Source organism: Platalea leucorodia (genome assembly GCF_965183815.1).
Source record: "Platalea leucorodia genome assembly, chromosome: 1".
NCBI lineage: Eukaryota > Metazoa > Chordata > Aves > Pelecaniformes > Threskiornithidae > Platalea > Platalea leucorodia.
The window spans coordinates 14,960,137-14,981,235 of NC_138823.1; the positions used below are offsets into that span (position 1 = coordinate 14,960,137).

General features: G+C 35.1%; 1 protein-coding gene across 1 annotated transcript in view; it reads left to right on the forward strand.

The window, feature by feature from the left end:
* TAF2 (TATA-box binding protein associated factor 2) overlaps positions 1 to 21,099 on the forward strand; it is a 63,001-nt gene that overhangs the window by 19,688 nt on the left and 22,214 nt on the right. Inside the window, exons 10-19 of the mRNA XM_082315766.1 lie at positions 3,354 to 3,485; positions 4,959 to 5,113; positions 7,353 to 7,467; positions 7,568 to 7,677; positions 8,464 to 8,529; positions 10,542 to 10,794; positions 13,848 to 13,988; positions 15,267 to 15,377; positions 17,059 to 17,252; positions 17,828 to 17,967. Of these exons, the coding sequence (XP_082171892.1) occupies positions 3,354 to 3,485; positions 4,959 to 5,113; positions 7,353 to 7,467; positions 7,568 to 7,677; positions 8,464 to 8,529; positions 10,542 to 10,794; positions 13,848 to 13,988; positions 15,267 to 15,377; positions 17,059 to 17,252; positions 17,828 to 17,967 (1,417 nt within the window). The remainder of the gene's footprint in view (positions 1 to 3,353; positions 3,486 to 4,958; positions 5,114 to 7,352; positions 7,468 to 7,567; positions 7,678 to 8,463; positions 8,530 to 10,541; positions 10,795 to 13,847; positions 13,989 to 15,266; positions 15,378 to 17,058; positions 17,253 to 17,827; positions 17,968 to 21,099) is intronic.

The window sequence follows — 21,099 nt, forward strand, 5'->3', positions numbered from 1 at the left end:
TGGCGGACTTTTTAGTTGGCAGCATTACAATTTGGCAACATATTCTCCTATACAGAGAGACTAAATTCAGATTAATAGGATCAGATGAAACTAGAGAAAAAGGAAATTTTTAAAAAAGGAAATTCACTAAAATTAAACTGTCTTTGTAACTGTTAATTTTATTAGTTTTTATTGTATTTATTCTGGATTTGGACACAAACAATTGACAGAATCCTGTTCTAATGCTCTTAAATGTGTGTTTCCTCTATGTGATGTATCACTGTTACACACTCTATGTTTCTACTACTATTTCACTACTTCATCGTATTACAGCTTGTTAATAATAATCATAACGTCACTTAAATATAAATTACGACTTGCTGTTTCTTGTAGATTGCAAAGTTCCCCTGTATGAAAATTAAGTATACGTTCCTGACTCTGGGAAATTATTTGTATTTAGGGAGGTATTTTCATAATCATGTCTAAAACATTCCTCTGCAATATATTTTTTGCATTTCTTTATTCTGGTTGTTCTTATATGGTTTCCTGCCAAGCATATTTGTGTTACAGCAGTCCAATTAATAATAATATGAAGAAAAAATTAGGTTAATTAATAATCTCATTTTTTAATCAACTAAATTAGAAGTAGGATATGGAAAGAAATCACTGGGGAAAAAAAAAAACTTTTCAGACACATGAATTAATTTCTGTGCAAAACACAGGTCTCACAGATTCTTCCTGTTTATATCTGGTGAAACACAAACACTGCTCTCCAGAGCATTTATTTTAAAAGAAAAAATCCCAGAGCTTGAGAAAATGAAAGAAAGGAAACTGCAGGTTAACTGCTGTATGGATGAAAGCTTCAAAGCAAAGTTTCGTGTGTTATGTTTTCATTTTGTGTTCTCCCCTTTCAGATTTTGGTTCTCTTAAGTCTTTGGTTGTGCTGGTACCACCCTTCAGTAAAAGTTAAAAACCTCAAGAAATGTATGTAGGTATATTTCAAATGGAAGAAGCATATTGACAGGTTTATGTTGAATGACAGGGGTGTGTTCGAGAGCCATGAGCATTACAAATTTCCATGGAAGACCTAGTTAAATTTTCACTTTGACAAAGGTTCTAGGTCCATATTGCTAATTTTAATTCACATTTGGTCCCAATTCAATAAAAGTTTCAGAAGTATAATGATTGAAGAAAAATATAATTGGAAGAAATGTATTAATATTGAATGAACTACAAGACGTAACTGTCAAAAGCAAACTTGTCTCGGTTTTGATTTGGAGTTAAGTAATGTAACCAGTACCAAGATCAATCAACACTTAGTAAATTTAAGAAGGCCAAGAATGTGGGTCCTGGCTTGGTTGTAATTTTCAAGAAAAGAATTTTACCAAAGTCAATCAACTGTATAATTTGAAGCTGGATAAATAGTTTTATATTGAGACCAAATTATTATATAATGTCTGAGCCACAACCTCAGTTTCCTCCTTGCATTTCAATTATTTCATGATTGCTAACCCTTCCCTGCCTCGGAATAGAGAAGTATCCAAAATATCAGGACAGTTTTGATAAGGAGAACTTTAGCAATTGCCTGTCAACTGGAAACAGCAAGTAGTAAACCTAAGTACCTTCTTATTCATATATTCAGGATACCTGAGAAGGGGTAGTACTTGCTTAAATTTAGAAATACTTTTCTTTTTGTATCTTCTTAAGATGTTTAAACAGACATTCATGAGTAAAGTCAAGGGAGTCTTCCAGTAAGTAGAAAGATGGAAAAAAAATACTAAGATTTTGCAGCTGCCTTGGTTCTTGCCATCTTCCTGAAATCTTCAAAGCTGCAGATAAGGAGCCAAGTGCTGGTCCTGTCCTGGTAGAACACTTCTTGCTGGCATACGTCTTTCAACTGCATGGAAAAATTGGTCAAAGTCAAAAGGGTTTGTTTAATAGGTCTTTGAAGATTCTGAAAGACCAGTCTTTTCCTTAGGTAGCTGGCGTGAAAGATCAGGGCTTATAGCACTTAGATCGTTACAATTCATTAATTATTTCATTCTGTCTTGCAGTGTCTTCTTCTAAAGTCTTTGGACAAATCAGGTGCCTGGTTGATCTGGAAATGGTTTAGTTAGATTATCTATAAGCGAGAATCACAGGGGAAGAATCCTATTTTGAGCCCAGAAATTTTAAGTAGCTGGCATTTTCTGTGTCGCAATGTCCAATTTGTGATTCTCCACCAACCAGCATAAAATAAGTCTGGATTCCCACTTCTTAAGAAGTTGGCCTGACATTGTGTGGGTCCAGTTTCTTAAGATGTTTGTTATTCATTCAATGGAAAAACTCACCCCTGTGAAAAGAACTAAAAGAAAAAACATAGCACAAACAAAATGCAGTTGGCACAGACTTGGTTCATCAATAAAATAAAGTCAGACTTCTAATTATCTCCACTTTTCAAATAATTGAAAAGGGGGCAAAAAAGTCTTATTTTTCTCAAGCATTACAGTATTACAGCTACTTTTCTTCTTTGAAACTGGGCTATAGGTCAGAATGTTTGTGTTCTGAAATGTAAACCTTGGTGGAGAAAATTAATTTTAAAGCTCGTCAGAGTTAAGTCTTCTGGTGTTTTATTGCTGTACAGCCACGAAGGCTATCCAGAAATCAGTCCTGTTTTTAAAAGTTTCAGGGCTTCACCATTTGTTTGTCTTGTGATATGGAATGAAATTAAACCATTTAAAATATTTTGCTTATAGACATGAAGGGTATGTGTGAAGAAGCACCACCACAGACAGTTCAAGTTATGGAAACAGCGTGGCAGTGGAAACATGATGCTCTGCCTAGTCTTCCTTGGCATGTTATCTGATTTAGAAGGCATCAGTTTGCCAAAGTATCGGAAGCATAAAGTTGCGAACTAAAATAAAAACTCAAGCACTTCCTTTGGTTCATCACATGAAATTCTACTGTGAATTTTAAAAATCTTACTTTTATTTAATTGCAACAATTATTAATTTAAATATAACATATTCACTATATACAATCACTTTGAAATGGAAGTGGAGCAGGGTGAATGTCAATTCATGACTAATTTCCAGACTCAAGTCACAGATTCCTTGCTCTGGTTGCTACTGCTAGCACTGTCTTTACAGTAATACACAGCATGTATTACCTGTCATTATTCTCTATACAGCACTTGCTGTATGTCAGGTACATGTCACCTTTCCGTACAAGCGTGCTGTCGTTTTAAGCATGTCGTAATTTATAACTTTAAGGCAGTGGAAGAGATCCTAAATAATTATTGGTGCAGCTATAATCTTGGTTGCTAAGGTATATTTTAAGTTTCATTCCATAAAATGCAAAATAGAAAGCTGTTTTTATTTTTATTTTTCAGCCCTGCATCACATTTACATTTTTCTATCAAACACCCTCATACACTGTCCTGGGAGTATTACACTATGTTCCAGTGTAAAGCACATCTTGTTATGAGACTGATTGAGAACAGGATTAGCATGGAGTTCATGTTACAGGTAGGTATTTAAATGATTATATGGAATATAGACAACTTTTTGTCTTTAGTTGCTTTTCTGTTCATTAAATGGCATTTAAGAAAGAACAAAATAGGTTCTCATAGGATTCCATTTGTATTTTCAGTTTTAGCAGGATAGAACAAACGTAAAATATACGTCATTTGTGTCAGGATAAGGTTAGCTATTATTCTTATACATAACTTGTAATACTTTCTGTATATTACATGTTCTCTTTAATGTTAAGGTATTCCATTGCTTTGGGTTATTGTGATTGGTTGTTAACACTGAGGACCTGTTTTACTTACCATAACTGGTGTTGCTGTGAGCTAATCTAATCAAATTATAAATAAGGAAAGTAATGAGAATCCAGCTTCTGCTCTCTCCACTGTAAAAAATTTTCAGTGCTAGAGGGAGCATAGATCTTTATATTAGAAGAAGCAGTTGAATAGAAGATTGTCATTTTATTCTGAAATGCTAAACTTCTACAGAGTTGTAGTTCTTCCTCTTTACTAAATGTTTTGTGACATGCCTTAAAAAAGATAGGGTGCTATAAACAAACACCCAGTTAGAAACTGAGTGATTCCTTTTCCTATCAACTTCAGGGTTTTGGGTGTTTTTTCGGTTTGGTTAGTTAGTTTGTTTTTTGAAGGATAACATGTATGCGCTTGTGCTAGAGCTATTATAAGCAGTTGTCAGGTCGAAAATACAGCAGATGCACATTTTTTAAAGCTTTCCTTACATAAATTTTAATTATTCTTTGCAATTTTTAAAAAGGAATAACAAAGCAGAGAGCTTGATGAATGTTTTATTTCTAAAAAGCAGATATAGTCAGTTTTACTGTAGATAATTTTTGAAAGCTGATGGTCTTTTAATGGATTTTGTGTATGTATATATGTAACTGAGGAAGTTGGTTTTTTGAAAAAGCATGGGTGGAAGGAATTGATTAAAAACACACCCCTTACCCTCTGCATTATAATTTGGTAAGTAAAGGCCACACCTACTTGCAGTGACTAACCTCACAAATTACACAGTTTTGAAGCATAGAGGTGCTTAGAACTAGAAAATGGATGCCAAAAAATGTTTCTATATTCCACTTTGAATTCAACTCTGTTTGTTAAAAACCTGCCTGATAAGTTGTACCTGTAGCAGTGATGAGCAAAGAAGACATTTTTAGTTTAATTTTGTTACTGTTAAACATTTCTTATGTTAAGAAGTGGAGGGTTCAGTGCTTTTCTCAGCATCGTGGATGGTTTGCCTTAAGTAAAAATACATTTGTGTCTGCAAATCACAATTTCTGATATGGACAAGCAAATAATATTCTGAAATGTCTTTATTTTGAAAGACTTTTTCTGAGGTCGGTTATCAGATAATGATTTTATTGGCCTTTCGTTGCAATTCAGCTGAAGCTAAACAGAAGAGCTTATTTTATATATTGAAGTATTTAGTGAAAGTAATAACTTTTTATCATTTTAGGTTTTCAACAAGTTGTTGAGTCTGGCCAGCACTGCTTCATCTCAGAAGTTCCAGTCACACATGTGGAGTCAGATGTTGGTTTCCACATCTGGGTTTTTGAAATCTATCTCAAATGTCTCTGGCAAAGACATCCAACCTTTAATAAAGCAGTGGGTGTATCCTTTTTATTCTTGGTCTGGATTGTTAATATGGAGAATGAATTTGTTTTTTAATTGGCACTATTAAAGGAATGTGAAGAAAGGTATGAAATATCTTTGCTTAAAAAAGTTCAGTACATTATTCTTTAAATTAGAAATAGATGTAAGCCACAGCCACACTCCTTTCATAGTCATTTAAAGTATGTTAGCTTTTTTGGGTGTGCTTTACTAGAAGGGATTTCATGATTTTAAGTTTTACTTTGAAAGAAGCACAAGAACTCTGCTGGAATTTAAGGCCAAATTATACTAAAGGGATTCCAGAGGACACTGCCCATAGAAATATGCTGAAGTCTGACATGGAAAGTGCTATAGTCTGGTGCATTTTAAGATGTGATTTCCAGTAAATCACCATGAATTAAGTAACCTAAAGCTCATATTGATAGTTTAAAATACACCAATATTTAATAGCTTGGGAGCTTGTGTTAGTATTATAATTTCAGGTAAAATAGACCTCTGTGTGTTGATTCTTCAAATTTCAGTGATATTAGTCAAGAAATAGGATTTCTTATTTTGGATTGATATGAGGGTAAATTTGAATTTCCTCCATTTAACAGATTTGATTGGTAGTTTTAATTAACGTGACTGCAGGCTAAAATCATGCATGTGTGCAGCAAAACCATACCATACTGTTCTAACAGAAAACAAAAGTAGGTATTTATATTTAGACATTATTTATTTGAGCTGACTTAATAATGTTTGTGCATCTTAATATCTAACTAAAAAACACTGTGTAATTAATATGTATAGAGTAACATGAGAAGTTAGTATTTTATCTGCATCGAAAGTATTCATAAAGTATGAATACACATTATTCTAATTTCTATACTTACCTGTGCCAAGCACTTGAGGAAAATAGGGGTTCTATGTGTACATACATTAACACTGCAGCTATACCTAAACATCAGCATTACTGTCTGAGCTGGGTGAATCTTAACTACGTCTGTTGTGTAAGCGAGGAAGAACTGTAAGCGAGGAAGAACTGTAACTCTCAGATTTGGGGATTTTTCAGCTTCTCTGGAATTTGCCCCCAAGGCTGTAACTTGTGTTTAATCCTACAGTTGCAACCTGCCTACCATGCTTCAAACACTGTTGTACCTGTGATTGTAGATTTTCCACCTTGTAAGAGTGTAGCGGGTCTTTATATTGTTTGGGAGGGTATCTTATTACTGCTAACTGGCACTATCTTATGCTATTAACGAGTGCTGTGTTGATGCTGAGTTTAAACCTTGTGCTGAAGAAACCACTAGAAATGCCTTAAGCTGTACCTGCTGACAAAGTCACAGACCGTTATGAAGGCAGCCACTGTGAACAGAACCAGTCTGAGGTATCTAGCCAAATGACCATATTTTAGGAGAAAAGTTAATAATGCATGTACCATAAGAAGCCTCTTTGAATCTGGCAGTTCCTCCCTTAAATGTCAGGACATGAAAGAACAGGTTTTCCTTCCCTGCTTTTGTCTGATGTTGTCAGAGACTTCTTGAGAGCATGCACTAGACTGAAATACTTCATTCTAGTGTTTTAGTTGTACCAGAAATAAAGTGTAGTAATGGCTGTCATACAAATAATGAGTGATGAAGTTATTCACAGGAACAGTTGACTTGAAGAAATCGTTGCCTGGGATAAAAATACAGTGAGATCATTACTTTTTATGAGTCATATTGTATACTCTCATGTATATGTGAACTCATATATATACACACACATATGTGAGTGCTCACAATGGCCCAGTTTGGAAAACTGCAATAAAATAATTGAGTTAAATGTAGTGTGGGTATAAAACAGAAGCTAATTTCTACATTTTACCCTGAGTCTTATTTAACTGAAATATGTAGTAAAACAAATCATATTGAAATTACTGAAGTCTTACTCAATTACGTTCTCTGAGAGCATGCCAAGGACATTGGATGTGCTGGGGTCCGATATAGTTTGTCATAATGACTTTTTTCTTACTAGATAATTTGCATTGTACTTCAGTTTTTCTATGTAAGGTACCTGATTGTACATTAAAAATTGTTTAAAGAAAAAAAAAGTTAAAAGGTTCATGAAAGAATGTAAGTGTTTTCACTTCCTGATTTTCTTGGGATAGGAAATTGTAGGAATGAAGAAGCATAAAGCAGTGTAAAGAGTGAAAACATTGAGAATTGTGTTTGTTTATAACTACTGCATTGTGCACTAGAATTCCTATACTGCTTATTAGGGATCAGAGTGGAGTGGTAAAATTTTATGGTAGCTTTGCATTTAATAGAAAACGGAATGTATTGGAATTGGAAATAAAACAAGACTACACGTCTCCTGGGACTCAGAAATACGTGGTAAGGTCAATTTTCCATATTTTACATACATCTGCAAGTATGATGTATACATTAATAAGCATAATTTTAATGTTAATAACAAAATCTTGTGAACTTGAAGGGTCCTCTTAAAGTGACGGTGCAAGAACTTGATGGATCATTCAACCATACATTGCAGATTGAAGAAAACAGTCTTAAACATGATATACCTTGCCATTCTAAAAGCAGAAGGTAAGAATTAAAATACAAACTGCAAGTATTTTTAGTATGGATATATGAAAACATACAGTGCGTTGATGATAAATATATGCTTTTTAAATTTTGTGTTTATATTTTGTTAATCTTACGGAATAAGATTTACCTGCAATGTAAGGAGAGAAAATACAATTCACTGTTTATAGACAGCAAGAAACATTACATTTTATATGCAGTATCTTAATTATAAGTAAAGGTCTTAAATTTTATAAATGCTTTATAAAGAGCTTACTTATATAGAATTAGTTGAATGAAGACTCTAATTAATCAAATTATTCAAAATGCATTTGAATGGGAAAGACAAATTGGAGGGAAGACAAATGTAGGCCAGAGGAGTACCTCAAGTGAAGATATATGAATGAAGCACTTGCACAGTTTTCATTTTCTGTTAAGAGTGCCAGGGCTGTTCACTAAACCTAATGAGCAAGAAAAGTAACATACTTCCCAAATACATTCTCTTGGTTTCCTAATGCATTTTAATAACTACTTTGACCTCTACTTCTCAAAGTTGTATGCTTATGTGTAGTTGTAAAAATGGTGGGAGTCAAGTTTAAACCAATGTAAAGTAGTGGTGATTATTATTTGAACAAAACTAATGCACAGCTCGACTTTGTGAATATTTTTTTGCTGGAGAGAGTGTTATTTTTTGTTGTGGTGAAATACACCGAGTACTTTTTCAGGCTTACGCTCCATTTATAAACATATCTTTGCTAGTATGGTAATTTTTTTAAATACTTTTTTTTTTTTCTATTTTCTCTTTAGAAATAAGAAGAAAAAGATTCCACTGATGAATGGAGAAGAGGTAGACATGGACCTTTCTGCTATGGAGTAAGTTAGCTTGTTGGAGTTACTCAGTTAGAGACTGAGCCATGTTCCCCTTGTCTGAAGCGTGCTATTTTGAAGGATTTGATAGTAATATTGTACTTCACTATATGACTAGCAGATTTCAAGACTATACCACATTTCTTTGCCTTCTTTGACACTTTTCGTCTGTAGCTGGGAAAATGCTAGTGAAGTGTAAAATGCATGAGTTAACTGCTATAATCAGTTTTAAAAAAAAATGTTAGGCATGATAAGGTGATAGAATAAATTACTTGATTCTTTCTTACACACTTTTAATGATATCTTTCCGGTGAGTTTATAGGTAAAATGTAAACAAGAATTTGCTTGAAACAAAGTAAGAGCAATTTTTGTTGGACCTCAGTGAAGACCATTTGACTAGCACTAAGACAGACAAGTTCCTGAAATGTGTGGTTAATTCTGAAAGAATCTTTTTAGATTGAAAATAAGTGATGAAATGCTTCATACTGAAATTCATACTGGCATCAATTTCAGTTGGAACTGTTTAGCTCTTTGGAAGCAAATTCTTGCTCAATGTAAATATCTGCTTTACCCTCCTTGAGTTGGAGCCAGTGGTGCTCTCAGAAATACTGAAGGTGTTGGTACCTTGTGCTGGCTGAGGGAAGTAAATAATCTGCTCTTGAAAACTGATGGTGTCTCTTCAGAGAAGGAGTGATTGCTTGTCACCGTAGAAGTGTTGAAGATTCTTGTAAATTCAACCTCATCTAAAAATATTATGAGAAATAATTTTGTAAGGGATATTTTAATTGAGCAAGTAATTGTTATCATTTCTATATCATAGTTAACATATGAATAAATAGTTTTTAAATTGTATTTAAGAGCAATTAGCATAAATATTTGTGAGCAGTTGTGGTCAGTTATGTTCAGGTAGCTATTGCGTTACACTGAGCTGAGACCATAATGATCATCTTAGAACTGCCTTTGAAATGGCATATGATTTTATGCAAGTCACTTATGCTTTGTTTATCTGCTAACCTTCTCATCTGCAATGCTGTCATTCTTTTGTCCAGTTTGGACTCCTCTGCTCCAAGCATATATGATAATGTTCGTTCTTTTCTATTCTTCTAAATCCTGTGTATGTACTCTTCTTTTCACTGTCCTTTCTTCTCTAGCTACTATCTTGACAGTAATTCTAGATATTCTACAAATGTATATAGAAATACACATCATATTTATAATGATGCTCTTTTTGTCATTCCAAACTCTCTCCTGATTCCATGTCTGTATTTTGCTGTTATCAATTTTATGTGGAAAATTGAATAAGAGATTTTACTATATAGTTTGCGCTTGTTGCTCCCATAAATTACTTCTGCAGTCATGGTGCTGTGTGAATACTGAAGTGTAAAATGCTTCTTTGGGTGGAATGTAACTAAGTAATTTTATCTGTAGGACTAAAACTTTAATCCTGTCTGTTGGTACTCTCACTTTTGTCATCATTTGGCTTGACAATTCTGTGCATTTGCATGGTTACCCTTGTCAGTTTTCAATGTCATAGCATGTGTGTGTTTATAAAGCACTTTCACATCTATTAACAAAAAACAGTATATAAAAAACTGGATGTTTACCAGCTTTTCTTTTGTTGGATTTTTTTTTTTTTTTGGTAGTCTTAAACTGTAGAAGGTGATAAAGTGCTGCTCACCTATGAAAGTTATGGTGTCTGAGGAAGTAGAAGTAAATATATTGAGATTATACAGTAGTTTACCATGAACTCAGGTCTGTAGGTTAAAAACACTAAAACACTGTATTCACTTTGATATATTAAAGGTTTGGACGGACCGCCCTGGGAGGCTATAGAATTGCCATTCTAGAAGCAGGAGATTGGATCAGGCGACTTTCAAAAGTTGCCTCTAACTTTGATTCTTTTATGGTTCTTTGACTCTAAATACCTTAAAAATAACTCCTAACAAGTTAGAACATCTTTTGAATTTGTATAGTCTTGAAATGTTGGAAGCTATTAATGTTTTTCATGTCTGTCTTAGTGCTGATTCCCCTTTGCTCTGGATAAGAATAGACCCTGATATGTCAGTACTGAGGAAAGTAGAATTTGAACAATCTGATTTCATGTGGCAGTACCAGCTTCGATACGAGAGAGATGTGGTTGCACAAGAAGAAGCCATTCTGGCATTGGAAAAGTTCCCTACTCCAGCATCACGGCTTGCACTGACTGATATACTAGAACAAGAGCAATGTTTCTATCGAGTGAGGATGCTGGCCTGCTTCTGCCTTGCAAAGGTGAGGTTGTGTGAATGGAAGTAAGGGAAGAAATACGCTAGTCATGGTAAACATTTGAAAATGGGTCAAAACTCATCACAGTTCTTAAACTGGCTTGATATTTAGCCTCTTAAATGTGTTTGCCAAGTATTTTTAACATGACTGATTTGAAAGGAAAGCTGTATTATTTTAGTCTGTAAATGGAGACTGCAGAAGGCTTTCATAATTGTCAAAATTGAGATGTCAGACATGAAAACCACAAGGGATTTTTCCAGATTTCATTAAGTGGCAGAAATAAAAGACTTTTGTTTAATCTTTTTCAGAGCCAAAATGTATTTTTTTATTTTACTGGGAAATTCCTTGGCCTTTCTGTTGAGAACTCTGAAGTGCTGAAATTCATCTGTATGTCTAATGTGAATTCAGATTGCTGCTCAATATTGTTTCAGGTTGAATAGGGGCACAACATAAACATCATGTCAGTCTGCAATTAAATATTAAAAACACAAATAATTGCCTTGAAAAGGTCAGATCTTTTTTGTTTAGACACAAAATTAGCATTAAGAATGAAAATTAGAGAACCCTATAAAACAACTAGGTGGAAAGAAGAATAAGAATAAGAATTTCTGAAAAGGCATGTTAATGACATACTTTTATGGACATAAAGACGTACTTACTGACAATTTGTAGAGTTCAGATTATTGGCATATAGCTTGCTTTCTGCCGTATACCTGTTGAGAATAATTCAGTACCTGTACAGAAATAAATCCTTTGGCCGTATTTTGAAAATCAATTTCCAAGAAATGTTTGTGACAAAGTATTTTAATATTATGAAACACTGATGTAATACTGCCAGTGTATGTGCTAGTATTGGTACTGCCAGTATCTGACTTAAAATATGCACGTTTCATAATGAATTCACTTGGGATATTTAAAAGTGTATATTCCACAGGTAAATATTAAAGGAGCTGTTGTTACAATGTTTAAATACAATAGTTTTTTCTGTCTTTACTTTGAATTCTCAGGCAATTGGGCTGCACAGGATCAGAACCAGTTTTGCTCAGTTTTAATTGTATGAAAAATCTTGGGTCTACAGATAAGGTTGTTGACTTTCAAAAAAAAGATTATAAAGCTAAGCAAATGGTATGGTTGTGACATTGAATGAAGGTGAAGGAGCATGGCAGGACAGAGTTGTAGATATGTTTATGTAAGTTACCTAGGAGGAAAGTGTAATATATTCTATTACTACCAACATCAGGATGTTAGTAAGAATAAATTCCTGTTGTCATTAGCTCAGTTTAATTTCACAGCTTGTAAATATTGAGCATTTGTATTCTTTGTTGAAAAAAAGCCAAGTCTCTCATGTTTATTAGGGGGAGGGTTGTTTTTTGTTTATTTGCAACTTCTAGCTGGATTGTGGTTACTATTATAAAATGTTCTTGGCTTACTCAAGTTGATACAAAGAAATGATAGGTGATAATGCAATTATAAAACTGAATTTGGTACACTTCCTAAATGTACAGCATACTTCGTTGTAAAACAGCAGTTCAGTCTCTCAGGCATAAAGTATCCAGGTGACATTAAATCCTCATTGATAAAGAAGTTAATAGATGTGTGTGTGCACACACACACTTTGCTGAGTAGTTCATGACAAATAACTCTACAGAAAAAGGAGAAAACAATGTCATAATATTAATTACCGAGAGCATGCAGGCTGATTTTTCCATTCGGATCCATTGCAGTGTCGGTGATGTGCTATAAGGTTTAAAAAACCAACACCACCACCACAAACTGCCCCCCCCCCCCCCCCCCCCCCCCAACACTGAGCAGTTTCATAGCTGTGCATGACAGTTACATCTTAGGCCAGTTTTTTATGCTATGCTGAATTGAAGGATGCAGAAATAGAGTGTACCTGCTGTCTTTTTAGGAGAAATAGTTCAAGACAGGCTAGTTGTGTTACGGTGTGGGGAATGTGCACATGCATTTGATTCAGGGTGTATAGTGTATCAGTAGAACAAATAAAAAACTTGGATTCTGTCAGCATTTAAAGAGAAATTCAAATGAGTCAAAACACATTATACTGAAAAGATGATAATTTAACTCCTATTGATTTAATTTGAAAATACTGTTGTTTACCTATAGATTTTGCAAAATTAAATGCTTAAAATAAGTAGAAGTTAAAAAATATTAAAAAAATTACACCCCAATATTAATGGAACAGTGAATGTCTTGTAAATATAGTAACCTTTGATAACATTTTTGGGGTTGGGTTTTATTTTACAGTGCTACATAAATTTCGCATTTGCAGTTTTAACTTCATCATCATGGTTTCTAAGCAGTCTTTGGGATTAAGCTTCCTCTGCAGGAAGAATCATTGTGTAGCTTATATAAAAAGCTATACCTGCATCTTTAGTTCAAAGACTTCAGTTATTGCAAAGGGAATGTCTGGTCTGACTTCAGTATTTTCTCCCCCTGACTTTCCTTTGAAGCCTGAGTTAGTGGGAAAATGGTTTTCAGTAATAAAGGACCCATCTTAAGAGCAATGGTGAAATGGATTGCTACCCATCTTCAGATAGCCTCTTGCTTCTTTCTCTTATTGCATATGTAATACCCTTTGAAACAAGCTAAATAATTTAGAAGGAATTCATCAAATTTGTTTTCTTCTGTGTGAAACCAGATTTTTCCTTAGTTTGTGGGGGGTCTGTAACAATGGAAACTCCTGCTACATTGTAGGGTGCTTTGGCCCCATTTGTTTGCACACACACACATACATATGCACTCTGTCATCAGGCTTAATCCATCATCAGGCATAGGTGTTCTTGTCTGCAGGCTTTCATAGCTCCATACAGCAAATACATGAAACCCAGGATGCTGGGAAGGCACAAAAGCCCTTTTTTTGGCAGTGAAAACTTAGCTAATATAAGATAATACATTGATGAAAATATGTATCTATTTGAAGGACAGTACGTTCTTGGCAATTATCCTTTTTGATTTTGGGAAATGTGTATTTTTCTACAGCCAATCTAAACTTGCAGTGGTGATGTTAATACGATTTCCCTTCCCCCCTAATTATACAGATTGCAAATTCCATGGTAAGTACGTGGACAGGGCCACCAGCCATGAAGTCACTCTTTACCCGAATGTTTTGTTGTAAGACTTGTCCAAACATCGTGAAGACCAACAACTTCATGAACTTTCAAAGCTACTTTCTGCAAAAGGTAACTTTTATTTTTTCACTGAATGTTTTAAAAGAAATGTCAAAATACAAAAATGTTCCTACAGTTGACAACTACAGAAACATGGATAGCACAGTTCTACTTTTCCCCTTCATAAAAGTCCAAAATAACTAGTTCTTTCTTATATGGCATCTGTTTGTTCCATCTTAGTCAAAAAACAGTTAACAAAATTTTAGCAATTTTCGAATAAAATTTATTGCACAGTAACAAAGCTACTAGTTTTATCTTTTAGGTGAATCAGCAGCTGTCTTTATTCATTAATGACAATGATATACTCCAAATAAAATCTCATAAATCTTGCCTTTAATTGGTGGGCTTTTTAGTTCAAGGCACTGCATAATCTTTCTTGCCCTCTCCTTTCTATTAGTTGTCAATATCATGTATTGCTGCAGCTTATTTTGATGTTAATGCAGGTTTTTTTTACTGGGACCTATAGTTGTTAGTTGTACAGTGGATAATAAAATGGATGATAATTGTTTTCTCTCAAGGTTCACTTTATAATTATTGGATGATCAAGTTCTTATTTCACAGATTTCATATTCCTGGTTATGGAGAAAACTCAAATTTTGTTTTCTTACTTTTTCCAAAACTGCTTCAGCCTTGTCCCCACAAGTCTCTTTCTTGGACCTTCTTTTGTATTTTTCTGCTCTTTTTGTCGTTGTTCATTCTTTCCCACTAAATCTTACACTTTTCTCCCTTTTAATCCCATGTCCCAGGTTTGTAGATCTAGAGTAAGACTCCTAAATCTATGTGAGTGGAACCTAAGAGAGCTGCTTAGTTCATTCTAAAATAAATACCTAATCGGACTAATACCTGTCTGGCTAATTATTCTTTAGGCTTCACTGACTGTATTGGATCTATAGCTCTCAATGGTAATGGAAGCTTAGACATCATGTTCACATGAAAAAACCCAAATTCAATGTCTGTCTCAGAATTAGTTCCATCATAATTTTCTGTGTTTCATTATTTTTCATTTGTTATCTTTTTAGTAGTGCCTTGACTTGAGAGTCTTTTCTTGGATATACAGTTTTTTCAAATGCCTGCACTATGACTAATTATTGAGCAATAATTACATAGTTTATTTGATCTGAAAATTACGTAGCACGTGGTATGACTTTCAAAAAGCATTTAAATACAACTTTTCAGAGATTTGCTATTGTAAAATTGTTAATTGCTCATTTTCAGGATGTAGCTCTTTTAAGGGTGTAACTATCATTTCACTAATGTAAGAATGATCTTAGTATTAATTTTATTACACAGACTATGCCTGTTGCCATGGCCCTTCTGAGAGATGTTCACAACCTCTGTCCTAAGGAGGTTTTAATGTTTATTTTGGATTTGATCAAGTATAATGATAACAGGAAGAATAAGGTAAAGCATGTGTTTATTTTGATCTCTCACTTTTTTGTTGAAAAAAGTCTTAGTGAATATACTGCATGATATTTTTTGCCACTAATGTAAATATCTGGCTAGGAGAGTTGATGAAAAGGTGATACACTAAACTAAACAGTAAATGTTACAGAATGTTCCGTAGCTGACATTTCTATGGCAGCATTTCTTGGATGTTTCAAAGCTCTTTGTACTTGTTGACTTACTGAGGACCTGCCTGTCTTCATTTGCACACATTTTTCTTGCTTTACTCTTTTTCATCCAAAAGACACATGTGTTTTGAGAAAATGTGCATGAGGCTAACATGTAGTATGCAAAGTTAAGCACTGGTTTGTTTTTTTGGTTTTTTTGTTTTTTTTTTTTTTCACCTTGAGTATTTGAAAGAGCAAAGAAAGGAAATAATCATTTTTTTAGTGATATACAGGACTCTGGGATTCTGGGTTCTGAATGTCAGCTCTAGCTCACTGAACTGGATTGTCTTCATCTAGTTAACTAACAGCTGAAACCCAGGTTAATATTGTTCCATCACTAAATTGAAGCATCTGAGTTTGGAAGTGTTGTCATCTAAAGTTCCTTCGCACACAGACCACCTCTGAAGGATGATTAGAGGACCTTTAAGATCCTGAGATGATACAAAATTCCATCTCCCTAGCTACAGAGAAAGTCTACAACAGCTGGGAGCCTAGCATAATCTTCCCAATTAAGTATCCAAAGTTAAGTGGAACAAACCTGAAGCCTCTTAAGCCTCGCTTTCTTGTGTGTAGAAACACATACTGTAACAAGTTGCTTATTGCAAGATTACTGAAATGAGAGAACATTAGAAGGTGGAGAGGCAGAGAGTTAGACACATGAACGCAACTACCAGTAGTCACAGAACGTGATGAGTTGTGCTAACATCTCCCCATCACCAAAGGAGAGATCCCGCCTGACTTTTCCACACGTCCCTTCCACGCATGTATTTGACATCATCTGCTGGATCTGACAGATATTGGGTTTGTTTAGATTAAATTAACTAATATTAAAATCTGGTACTTTTTTCTACTTTTTAAATTTAATTTTTATACTTTTTGCTGCTTACTAAATTAACGCGACCAACAAATGCAACAGTCAGCACAATGGAGGGGATGAAACTGTGAGCCCAGGTAAAAGGAGCAAATGAAGAAACAAGATTTTCCTCACTAAGCAGCAGTGAGCCTATTAGTTCACCTCAGAAGCTTGTGAAGTTGCTATCTAGCTAAACTATCTGATTTTCTGAGGTGCTAAGCACCCGTTAACCTTGGTAACCTTGGTACTGAATACAGAAACAGACAGGTAGTTTTAGATGCTCACAGTTAGAAATAATGGCTTTTATTTCCCATATCTTGAAAATGTTCAGTGCCTAATTTTTTCCATTTTTATAAAACAATGTATTACTATTAATATGCTTGTATTACTATTAATATGCTCTTATTACAAAGTGAAGATTAATGATTGATGGTATGTCTGCTTGCTCAGTCACTCTCATCCATTTTCAGAACAAATTTATTCCTGTTTTGCTTTCTCATGCAGTTTCTCACATGGTTTTTGTTTGAAGATCTTGTTCTGTAACAGTGCTTCAACATTTCTTAGCTTTTAAAGAATGTGTTGTTATATTTGCTTGTGTTTAAATGCTGTTTTTATCTAGTTTTCAGACAACTACTATCGTGCTGAGCTGATTGATGCCCTAGCCAACTCTGTAACCCCTGCAGTCAGTGTGAACAATGAAGTTCGAACATTGGATAACTTAAATCCTGATGTTCGACTTATTCTTGAGGAAATTACCCGTTTCCTAAACATGGAGAAGCTTCTTCCCAGTTACAGGCATACCATTACAGTCAGGTGTGGTTTAATAATTTGACATCAAGAGAGCAGACACATTAACACTACTTTTTTGGGTTTTGTGTACCCTTCTGTAGTTAGCGTTTGAGATTTTAGCTTGTGTGTCTTAAATGTCAAATTACTTCCAATTTCCAAAAGCTGATAGTGCAAGTTTGTCTCAATTGTTTTATTTTTCAACATTAATTTCTATCAATGTAGACTTTCATAGCAGGCATAAGTTGATCATGCTTGTGCCTCTTTAAGAAGAGCATTTGTGAAAGTTTTGCAAAAGGTAGCCTTGTAACAATATCTGTAGAGTACAGAACATAATCTGAGCTTTGTTTTCTCTAAGTTAGTACAGTTCTTCTGAAACCAAACAATAGATTTAACATGGTGTGGAATTTTGTTTGTGTTTCCGCCTAATTCAGAGTTAATGAGAGCTATGTGTTAGTGCTGTGAAAGTAATTGTAATGTGTTAAGTTGGATAATATAATTCTAGAAAAATTGCAGTACTTCATTTTGAAGAAAGTAATTTTGTTCTTCTTGGCTGGCGTTCCAGGAACCTAATGTAAATTTCCTCTTTATACCACATCTAGCTGTTTAAAAGCTATTCGAGTGCTTCAGAAGAATGGTCATGTCCCAAGTGATCCTGCTCTCTTCAAGTCATATGCAGAATATGGGCACTTCATAGATGTCCGAATAGCAGCATTGGAGGCTGTCGTTGATTACACAAAAGGTACTTTTTTCAAGTATTTTGACGCTTTGTAACACTTTTGATATAGTAGAAAAGTGTAATACTTGCCTCATTAATATTAGGTTGAAATACTGTCCACCAGAAGAGCTTGTATGATGACAAATGTATTGATAAGAAGCTGAGATTGCTATTAATGCTTTGTCCTAGAGAATGCAAGTTTTATGAAGATGTCATGAGCATTGTTTCTCAGTGTCTTGCAAATTGAATCAGATACCTAAGTTTTGAAATAATGACTAGACAGCACAATGAGTAGTGGTGAGGGGTTTTGATAATTTCTTTTAACACTTCATTTTCAGTGATTTTGATTCAGTTGAGTTCAACCATACTTGCTAGTCAAAGTTCTTGGTTTTGCTTTACCTTCTTGCTAATCTCTTTATTTTGCTTTTTGCATGCATCTTATGGTTAGAAATTTTGGAAACTTAGATTATTTTAATGGTTATTCGTTGATTCTGCTTTGCCGTTCCTTATACATAGCTTATGTTTGTGAGATTTTTCCATTCTTTTAATATTGTCTTTATCTTAGTTGACTGTTGCAGGTCCTTTCTTAAATGCCATTTGAAGATGAAATTCAATCCTGACAAGTTTTCTAGAGGCAGTTAGAAATTATAGCTTTAATGATTTCCATTTTATAAAATGCCTTTAGTACTACATTGACCTGTTCATTTATTTGGGTTAGTCTTCCTCTGTTCAGCAGATTTGTGACAGTTCTTGTGTTTGAAGGGTTATCCTTATCAAAGTGGCCAAATCTTTCAGTTCTTCCTCTGTGAGCAGACTGGTGATTCTAATTATTCTACCTCCAATTTCATGTTTTCATTTGCAGGGTAATGGAGAGTTTCCTTTGGTTTTTTGCATGAATAATTGTTTTCTCTTTTTTGTAAAGGCTTTATTACTTTGACCTTACCGCTGTCATTCTGTCCAAAGACTTCTCAAACTAGGTAGGCAATGGAAGGTTTTAAGGCAATTGGAGTCTTTGAGTGAATGCATCTGGTGGAATTCAGATGTACACTTCCAGACTGAAACCAGACTGTCATACAGAAAAACTGACAACTTCAAGGGAGGCTGTGCATGGAGCGTCACTCTCAGGTTCAGTCCTCAGTCTTGTAGTTCACCAGGCATTCTGGATCCACAACCCACTGCACATGTACCAGTTGGTAACCCTGTGAGTGATACCCAGCTAGAATTCAGAACTCTGCTGGTGCTGTGCATCTGTCTGTTAGGCTGCTCACTTTGTTCCTCCTTTCATAGAGTGTTAGTGGAAAGACTTGGTGGAGAGTGGAAAGCTTACTCATCAGCCTGCTTCCTTTAGAATAATCTCCTCACTAATTCATCCCACCCTTTGGAAAGACAAACTGATAGAAATAATGTTTTCTCGTTAAATTCTTGACCTTTTATGGATGATGTTTATAGTTAATAACTGACTTGGATAAGAAAGTGTTTGTACTGCGAAGTAATATAGTACATCTTTAAAACAGCTGATCAAATGGGTTGCTGTATAAGCAAGATAGGGTAAATTGCTTGAAATACTCCACAGGAAGGTAAAATGTGAATGGTAAAAAGTAGCAGAAAGATTACTTGAAGAAATCAGTGATTGAGCTGAATGTAATTTTTGACTGAGCTCACTGTGAGATCTGGAAATGATGGATTAGAGCATTACTGTACCTAACTGCCTTGCCCTTGCAAATGACTTTTTCTCTGATGCAGAGGTAGCAGATGCAAATATCTGTCTGCTATAAAGTCATTACAATTCACAACACAGCCTACTATTTAACTGGTCATCAGTATCAAGTCTCAAATACAACTTTCCAGCACTGAACACGGTAGCTTCTGTTCCTGCTGTAAGACTGGTAAGTTTTTGGTGGAGGGGTAAATCCAGAAGCTCAGTGTGGTAACTGACTTCTTCAGCTATCCATACAGAAGTTAGCAGCGCTTGTCTTGCAGAGCCCTCAACCTGGCTTTGGAAGGAGAAATGATTGGCCGTCTATTGCCAAGAGGTCTGATTCTCGTTGTTGCCGGTTACCTGGTTTCCAGTTCATACTGGATGTTAACCAGCAGCTATCAAATACCTGTTTCTTGTGCCAGAGCTGGCTTTTAAACAGTTCTTGTAAAGGAAGCTGACAGATTTTGTAATTTCCATAAAAAGGAAAGTCTGTATTTTCTGGGGCAGTGTGGAACTCCCATGTTTTTGTATCAACTCTCAGGGTAGGAATAGCACTGCCTTTTTTTAAGTTACTTTAGAAGAAATCATTTCTCCATGGAACTGAATAAGTTGTTTTCTTTGCTGTTAATAGTAAGGCTTTTTTTGAGACACGGTAACTGTAAAATGCTTGAGGCAGCATATAAGGACTTGGACAGTTGATCTAAACTGGCTTGAAGTGAACAGAGTTTATTAACTTTTTAAAGTTAGTTTCTGATAGTTATATGACTATTAGTAGTTATATGTATACAACAAAGCAGTTGCATATTTATAAGAGGTAACAACAAACCATTCTAAATAAATATCCATGATTATCTAATCTCATGAATGTTGAATTTTAGGGTCTCAGAGATGCTCTGCTGTAATTGAGAACTGATAACACCATCTCTTGTAATTTGAAAAAATCTCAAGAGGATTTTTACTTCAGAAAGCAATCACTTGTTTCTATGTCTGCCAGAAGTATGAAAATCTACACACCTTTCTTTTGCCACAGCTTTCTCCTAGACAAACTGGCAAGATAGAGACAGGATGGGTGGTCTGTGAGAGGGGTAGGAAATTGGATCATGGGCCGCACTCAGAGGATGGTGATCCATGGTTTTCACTCAGGCTGGCAGCCTGGCACAAGTGGGGTCCCCCAGGGAACATCTTTATAAATTACCTGGGCAACAGCATTGAAAGCAGCCTGACCAAGTTTGCTGATGACACTAAACTGGGTGGTGAGGTGGACACATCAGAAGGGAAAGCCATCTTACAGAGAGACCTGGACGGGCTGGAAGAGCGGGAAAGCAAAAACTGTATGTGGTTCAAGAAGGACAAGTGCAAGGTCCTGCACCTGGGACAACCTAACCAAAGAGCCCAGGACAGGCTAGGATCTGTGTGGGCTGGGGACCTGGGGGTCCTGGTGGACACGCAGCTGACCG